This window comes from Rhinopithecus bieti, unplaced genomic scaffold, assembly GCF_001698545.2.
Source record: "Rhinopithecus bieti isolate Rb0 unplaced genomic scaffold, ASM169854v2 scaffold_9690, whole genome shotgun sequence".
In the NCBI taxonomy this organism is placed as follows: Eukaryota; Metazoa; Chordata; class Mammalia; order Primates; family Cercopithecidae; genus Rhinopithecus; species Rhinopithecus bieti.
In genome coordinates this window covers 1,427,230-1,436,473 of record NW_016806622.1, presented here as the reverse complement: position 1 = coordinate 1,436,473, position 9,244 = coordinate 1,427,230, and the positions used below count along the sequence as shown (strand labels likewise).

General features: G+C 35.7%; 1 protein-coding gene across 1 annotated transcript in view; it reads right to left on the bottom strand.

Moving 5' to 3' along the window:
* The window catches only part of CENPE (centromere protein E), a 91,520-nt gene that overhangs the window by 10,424 nt on the left and 71,852 nt on the right, over positions 1–9,244 (bottom strand). Inside the window, 2 exon segments of the mRNA XM_017877094.1 lie at positions 3,234–3,419; positions 5,934–6,149. Of these exon segments, the coding sequence (XP_017732583.1) occupies positions 3,234–3,419; positions 5,934–6,149 (402 nt within the window).

Sequence of the window (9,244 nt, the reverse complement as noted above, 5' to 3'; positions counted from 1 at the left end):
TATCTTACAAAAAAAAAAAAAAAAAAAAAAAAAGAAACATGATTTTTATTTCTTAAAATAAATATATTTTTTTCCAACTGAAAATACCTACAAAATGAAAAAAGTTGGAAATAATGAAAAGGGTGGAAAAAGGTAAATCAGAAAATGAAACAGATGTTGGAGCAGTGATGTAAACATCAAACTAGAACTAAATTCAGGCCACAAAACAGAGCATTACTAGGTATATTTTGTACTGAAACATAGTTCCATCCAGTGATACAAAACACTATATTTTATAGCAGCAGTTTTAGTTTCCAGAAAAATGGAATGGAAAATACTGGGAGTTCCTACATACCCAGTGTCCCCTATTCCTTTTCCCCCATATTAACATCATGTATTAGTATGGTACATTTGTTATAAGTGATGAATATTGATACATTATTAAGATCTATAATTTCCATTGACAGTTTATTTGTATTGTACATTCGGTGGGTTTTGACAAATGTAAAATGGCACATGTCCATCATTACAGTATCATACAGAATAGTTTCACTGTCCCAAAAAACCCTGTGCTCTGCCTATTCATCCCTCTCTTCTGCATTATCCCCGGCAACTGTTTATTTTTTTTTACTGTCTCTTAGTTTTGCCTTTCTAAAAATGTCATATACTTGAAATCATACAGTATGCAGCCTTTTCAGATTGGCTTCTTCCACTAAGCAATGTGTACTAAGGTCCTCTCATTCCTTTCTTTTTTTTTTTTTAAGACAAAGTTTCGCTCTTGTCGCCTAGGCTGGGGTGCAGTGGTGTGATCTCGGCTCACTGCAACTTTCACCTCCTGGGTTCAAGCGATTCTCCTGCCTCAGCCCCCTGAGTAGGTGGGATTACAGGCACTCACCACCATGCCTGGCTACTTTTTTGTATTTTTAGTAGAGACAGGGTTTGCCATGTCGGGGAGGCTGGTCTTGAAATCCTGATCTCAGGTGATCCGCCCGCCTTGGCCTCCCAAAGTGCTGGGATTACAGGCATGAGTCACTGCACCCGGCCCTCTAATTGTTGAAAACTATTCCATTGTATGAATGTACCAATTTATCCATTTACCCATTGAAAGACAGCTTGGGTGTGTCTAAGTCTTAGCAATTATGAACACAGCTGCTATTAACATACACATGCAGCCTTTTGTGTGTACATACATTCTCAGCTCATCTGAGTAAATACCAAGGAATACAACTGCTCAATCATACAAGTATGCTTAGTTTTGTAAGAAACTGTCCAACCATCTTCCACAGTGGCTGTAGCATTTTGCGTGTCCACCAGCAATTAGTAAGAATTCCTTTTGCTCCATACACCAGCATTTGGTGTTCTCGGTGTTTTGGATTTTGGCTATTCTGGTAGGTTTGTAATTGTCTATTATTTTAATTTGTGATTCTATAATGACATATGATATGAAGCATCTTTTCCTATGGTTATTTGTCATCTGGGTCTTATGCCAATTTTAAGATTGACTGGTTGTTTCTTATCGTTGGTTTTAAGAGTTGTTTGTCTATTTTGTATAACATTCCTTCACCAGATTCATCTTTTGTATATAGTTTTTGCCAGTCTGTGGCTTCTCTTTATTCTCCGGACAGCATCTTTTGCAAAGCAGAAGTTTGTCTCAATAAAATCCAACTTACCAGTTTTTTCTTTATGGATTGTACCTCTTGTATTATAGCTAAAAAAGTCGCCAAACCCAAGGTCACTTAGAACTGCTATGTCATCTTCTTTGAGTTTTCTAGTTTTGCATTTTACATTTATGTCTATGATCTATTTTGAGTTTATTTTTGTGAAAAGTATAAGTTCTTTGTCTTTTTCTTTTGCTTGTGGATGGATATTTAGTTGTCTAGCATCATTAGTTAATCAGACTATCCTTTTCCCATTGAGAAGCCTTTGTTTCCATCTCTCCCAGAATAGAAATGAGAGTTCTGAAAATAGCTTACAGGGCCTTTATGATCTGGTCCTCGGCTACTTCTCACCTTATTTTCTACCTCTATCCTCTTGCTCATTCTGCTCTGGATGCACTACCTTGCTTGTTGTTTTCAGTTTGCTATCTCCTTTGCCTGGAACATTTCTCCCTGGCCACACAGTTTGCCCTATCACTTCCTTCAGATCATCTTACTGGTGTGACATTCCTCGACTCCCCTATATACAATCATCTCTCTTCCCACACATGTCCACCTTCACCCAGAACCATGTACAAAGTGAAATGGAATGAATTTTTTTCCATTTCACTTTTCACCACTTGAGATATAATATACCTCTTAATATATATAACATATATAAAAATATACCTTCTATATTTTACATTTTAAGTTAATATTCTGTCTCCTTCAACTAGAATGTAAGTTCTTTGCTGGCATGGGCTTTGTTTTTTCACTGGCCTCTAGAACAGTGAGTAACACATAGCTGGTGCTCAGCAAATATTTGTTGAATGAATAAAAATTGTGATCAATTATTTGTAATATTAAAAAATTACAACATTCTAAAACTTTATAGTTGAATTTTTTAGTTTCCAGCTGTAACGATAATTGTCAAAAAAAATTAATTTTTTCTTTTGCCTCTCTACTCATGTCTCACTGAATAGACCAGAATTTTTAGAACAATGTTAAATATGAATAAAGCAGGCATTCTTGACGTGTTCCTAATTTTAACTGGAGTGAAAAGACACTGGAGCAGAACAGCAAATTTAAATATGCCAATTCGGATCAGACTCGAGTAGAAGAAATGTGAGAAGTGGCTGGAACTAAAACAAAAGGGAGTAGTGATTAATGAGTGTGTGATTTGTCTAATGACATTCAAGTTGAAAAACATTTAAATTATGGTTTTTCCCCCCAAAACAGGTCAGATTCAGCCCATGGGACATCAGGTGGGACTCAGTAACAGGGGCAGTAAGTAGAAAGAAAAGAATTTAAAAATATACTCATCTAACAGTATTATATATTTTGATACGCAATTTTTTTGAAAAATGAAAAAATATACACTTTAAACTATAAACATGTATGTCTTTTAAAAATTATTTTTCCAACATAATAAAAATAACATTTTACATGACAATACGCTCCTACATTTCACTTATAAGTTAAGTTGCTTCTGCATGAGTACTGAACTTCAGACACACATAGGTAATAGGAAGTTGTCGTGAGAGGAAAGAACAGAGCACCAAGAGAGCTGCTGAATTCAATATGCTAAACAAACAACTTTTATTTTTATGTTTAAGTTACCTGAAGTACTTGAATTGTCTCTTTTGTTGTTTCAAGGCATTTATTTGATTCATTAACTTTGGCTTGAAGTTTTGCTATTATGTCATTAGTCACCTCAAGTTCTTTCTGCATCTTTATAATCTTGCTTTCCTTATGCATAGCACTTTCTTTAGCTTCATGTAGCGAATTTTCCAGTTCTCGAATTTTCTATTAGAAAAAGCACACATTCATAAGCTCTATCATCAAGACAGAATCACAGTATACAAATTTGAGACAGAGATGATCATATTTAGGTATTGTTAACTTTTCACAGATTATATTAACAAAGAGAGGCCAAACATCATTCAATCTACAGACATGTTATTTCCCTCATTTAGATGATGATTTTTGGATTGAAAATGTCAAAGGTTTATATTATAATCTGTCTGCAAATTCTTAAAACATGCAGTTAAAAACAGCACAGTGGTTATGTGATTTATTAGTCAGCATAGTGCTAAGCATATTAAACAGGCACTCATATTTTAAATGAACACTACTTAAACAAACGACATTTGTTAATTGACTCTCTAAAGTAATATATATAACCTATCTTTCCCTTTACTTTCATTAATTTTTATTTATTTTTTTGGAGATGGAGTTTTGCTCCGTTGCCCAGGCTGGAATGCAGTGGCACAATCTCGGCTCTCTGCACTCCACCTCCTGGATTCCAGTGATTGTCCTGCCTCAGCCTTCCGAGTAGCTGGGACTACAGGTATGTGCCACCACGGCTGGCTAATTTTTGTACTTTTAGTAGAGATGGGGTTTCACCACGTTGGCCAGGCCCGTATTGAATTCCTGACCTCAGGTGATCTGCCCGCCTTGGCCTCCCAAAGTGCTGGGATTACAGGCATGAACCACCATGCCCACCCTTATTAATCTTAAATAGAAAAACACAAATATGTGGAAAAAAATTCAAAGACATATAATGAAGAATAAGTCTCCCCTTTTCAGACCCCAAGTTGACCCTGAAGCAATCACTACTAAATGTTTTCAAGTGTTTTCTTCCAGAAATTTTCTATCTATAACTAAATATACATGAATATAGTTTCTAAAAATAGTATACACACAATATACTAAATATAGTTCTGCTTTATTTTAAAACTGGAGAACACATCTTTCCATTATCAACACATAGATCTCTCCTATTTTTGTCTTCACGGACATATAGAATCTCACTTCATAGAGGTATCACATTATTCACACGTACACACTCTTTTTTTTTTGGCAAAATGTCTGGATTTTTGGGGGCCCATTTAGAATTCATTTTTGTTTAATGAGTGAGACAGGAATCCAGTCTTTTTTTTTTTCCAGTTGGCTATCCTGTTGTATCAAAATCATGCATTAAGCAATCCATCTTTTCTTTCTTTTCTTTTTTTTTTTTTTTTGAGACAGTGTCTCACTCTGTTGCCTAGGCTGGTGTGCAGTGGCATGATCGTGGCTCACTGCAGTTTCGATCTCCCAGGCTCAAGTAATCCTCCCAGCTAAGCCTCCCAAGTAGCTGAGACTACAGGTGGACGCCACTGCACCTGGATAACATATTTAAAAAACACTTTTTTTTTGTAGAGACAGGGTCTTACTATGCAGTCCAAGCTCATCTTAAACTCCTAGGCTCAAGTAATCCCCAAACCTTAGCCTCCCAAAGTCCTGGGATTATAGACTCACACACCTGGCCAAGTAAACGATCTTTTTTTCCACTGAATTGAATGTTACTGTTATCATACACCTGTACTACATTCTGATACTTAATTGGGTATATTTCTGAACTCTCTATTCTGTTCCACTGCTCTACTTGTCCATTCTTGCATCAAACTTGTCTAATGATAGTAGCATATATTTTATTATCTGCTAGACTATTTTCTTGGGTCATTGAAGATTGACCAACTTTCCTTTTGTTTCTTTAAATTATTATTTTGGTAGATGGATTTCATCTTTCCTCTATTTTATCTGTACCAGCTGACTGAGGTCTGTAATGCCCTACAAATCAAAACACTGTATACTAGTGATCTAGTTTTCATTAAGCTGGTGGTTGATGTTTTATCATAAGTTTTTGGTGAAAAATGACAAATTTTAATTTACCATTGGGATCCCTACAAAGTCGTTTTGTGTGCTAACAAAATATAACATTTTGCACATGTTGTTAGACTCCCGAGTAAGGGTAGTTAATAAATTAATTTGTTTATTCAAATAATGTACTGGTTCTTAGATACAAGTTAATCTGCATAACAATCTTGTTATATTTTAACCTCATATTTTATTGTGATTACAACATGAAGCAATATTAAATATGCTGGTGATAATAACAGAAAAGTTAAATTGCTATTTCTCTCCAAGGTAATATTTGTTCTGCATACGGACATAGATCACAGTTCAATAAAAAGTCACATGATTTGGAAAACTTTTATGGTAATTGTACCTTAAGCGGTAGTAACTTACACTATATTTTATGAATTTAATAATCAAATGAAGTTACAATTTATATTTTATAATAATATCTTACATAATGTCTAGCTTTATAATTAGTTTAGTTAAATGATAGCCAGAGTAGAACTACTAGTAAAAATCAAGCCCATCACTTACAAAAATAAATGTATTCATGTTCGGTAATAAGTAAATACTGTAATTTTGCTCTAAACTCTGTGGCGAAGCTGCAAATTGAAGAAAATTTTATAAGAAATTATATACCTCTGTCGTTAACTGTGTAGCTCTTGATGTAACATGAGGATTCTTATTGTCTTGTGTGGTAGGATTAACCTGGGCACCAGATGCCAAGGAGGTCTTTAATGTTTGGTAGTTTTAAATAGTTTTCATTTTCTCTTTCAGTGATTTCAGGTCCTGTTCCCACTCTTTGGATATGGTAGCACTTCTTTCCTCAAACTCTGTTGATTCATTCATTATGGCCTATTGAACAGTAAAATACCATTACAGCTCCAAAACTATTTATAGTAGTCCCCACTTACCTGTGATTTTATTTTCCATGGTTTCAGTTACTCTCAGTCAAAAATGGTCTGAAAATATTAAATGGGAAATTCCAGAAATAAACAATTCACAGGTTTTGAATTGCACACCATTCTGAGTAGCACAGTGAAATTTTGAGTCATCCTGCTCAGTCCTGCCTGGGATGTAAATCATCCTCTTGTCCAGCATACACTACTTGTTCACTTGATAGTCACCCTGATTATCTGATTGCTGCTGTATTGCAGTACTTGTGTCCAAGTAACCCTTATTTTAATTAATAATGGCCCCAAAGCACAAGAGTAGTAACGCTGGTAATTTAGACATGCCACAGTGAAGCTGTCAAGTGCTTCTTTTAAGCGAAAAGGTAAAAGTTCTCAAATTAATAAGAAAAAACCATTATATGCTGAGGTTGCTAAGATCTATGGTTAGAATAATATTTTATCCGTGAAACTGTGAAGAAGGAAACAGATATTTATGCTATTTTTGCTGTAGCACTTCAACCTGCAACAGTGTGTGATAAGTGCTTAGTTAAGCTAGAAAAGGCATTAAATTTGTGGTGGAAGACAAGAACAGAAATGTGTTCTAGTTGATGTGACAGTGTGATGACCAGCAAGCATGGAGCATCTATGAAGACTTCAGCAAGGGATCCCCTGAAAAAAGTGACATCAAGCCCTTTACTGCAAGCAAGAATTATTCATGGATTCAGGAATACAGAAGGTCAATAGCAGTCTAAGACGAAATCAAAATGTCTAGGTCATTCATATTTCTTCATCTTATCAGGTAGGCACTGTATCATCTCACATCGTAAGAAAGGAGAGTGCAGTAAAATAACGTATTTTGAGAGTTCACATTCATATAACTTTTACTATAGTATATTGTTAAAATTCTTCTATTTTATTAGTTGTTATTAATCTCTTACTGTGTCTAATTTATAAATTAAACTTTATCATAGGTATGTATGTATAGAAAAACACAGAATACATAGGGTTTGGTACCACCCATGGCATCCACTCGGGGGTAGGGGTCTTGATATACATATTTTTAAAAAACTTTAAAAAACCCTAGAATTCTAGGACAGTGTATAGGCTGAGGTTCATTATTTAGAACATTCTAAAACAGTACTTTAAAAGAATGTGAATATTCTTTGTAGTTTGCATCAGTTTCTGAAATTTCAGATGTTGGATGTGGATGATGACAATAAAATAAATAATGACTAGAGAGGATTCATATTGATCTGCAAGATGATAATCTCACTTTATTAGATTGTACTAACATATGAAAAGAACATGAAGAATTATGCAGGTTAAAATCATTATATATGCTATGGCTGATAATGAAACACTAACCGATATCTAACAGCAGAGCACAGCTAGAAACTTAACAATTATCTATTTTTCTGCTTCGTTACAAACCTCAATGTTAGCTGGGCATGGTGGCTCATGCCTGTAATCCCAGCACTTTGGGAGGCCAACACAGGTGGATCACAAGGTCAGGAGTTCGAGACCAACCTGGCCAATAATGGTGAAACCCTGTCTCTACTAAAAACACAAAAATTAGCCAGGCCTGGTGGCGGGCACCTGTAGTCCCAGCTACTTGGGAGGCTAAGGCAGGAGAACTGCTTGTACTTGGGGGCAGAGGTTGCAGTGAACCAAGATTGTGCCACTGCACTCCAGCCTGGGTGACAGAGCGAGACTCTGTCTGAAAATAAAAACAAAAACAAAATAAACCTCAATGTTAAAAAGGAAAACAACTCACTGCTTGTTGGCAATTGATCTGAGTATCCTGTATTTCTGTACAGGGAATAACAAACAATACTCTTTTATATTGAAGGCTAACTAACTTTGAAATTACTGATATCTTTTTTACTTCCTAATTCCTACCGATTGTACTTTCTGTTCTCATCATGAATGGCCCATTGGTATCACCTCATTTGTGGCTTTGTGGTCATTCTACCAGGCTCAGATCTTAAATTTGTTGTCTTCCTAACACCCTGGACACTCCTTGGCTCTGGACTACAGACCTCACACCATACCAAGTTATTAATGCCTACTCTTATGTACTGGAAGAAGCCACATATACATGCTGATCCACACAGTAGAAATCCCTACTCTCTAATCACAACTGGGTCCTCAATATTACAAGAAAAACATCAAATTACAAATAGAGATGATCTTATCCAAACATCGGTTTTGTGCCTTTCTCTACTGATTGTGGACTTTTTTGTTTTTTCTTGAAATCGCCAACTGCTATTTTGCTAGCTCTGGCTAATCAATAAATAGGATGAACTCTCCATGGGAAAACTTTTTAAAAAGGGTATTATTCCTTATTTCAACATGATTCCAATACAATTTGCAGATGAAATTAAATTGTCAGAAAAGAACTACCCAAACATATGAACTATAAAATACATTTTGGAAACGATAATATTAATCTAGCTATCATTGCTCCAATTTAATAAAAAGAAGCAATCTTTTGACTGTTACATGTTTTACCAATGAAACAGAGAAGGGATTACTTCTGAAAGCAGGATGAATACTGCAATTACTTTTGGACTCACCAAATACCAATCAGTGAAATGTAAAACAAGTTATCAAACTGGTCTTAAGCAATGTTAGTCCTTATGACTCAGTACATTTGGGCTGATCACCTTGGGAACAATGATAAAAAAAAAAAATCACAATTTTGAAGTTTCCAGTTTAGCATTTTAGGTGTTTAGAAGTTGCCAGTCCAGGACATGTGCAGTGGCTCATGCCTGTAATCCCAGCGCTTTGGGAGCCTGAGGCAGGTGGATCACAAAGTCTAGAGATCGAGACTATTCTGGCCAACACAGTGAAACCTTGTCTCTACTAAAAAATATACAAAAATTAGCTGGGCCTGGTGGTGTGCGCCTGTAGTACCAGTTACTCGGGAGGCTGAGGCAAGAGAATCACTTGAACCCAGGAGGCGGAGGTTGCAGTAAGCTGAGATTGAGCCACTGCACTCCAGCCTAGGTGAGAGTGAGACTCTGTCTCAAAAAAAAAAAAAAAAAAAAAAAAAAA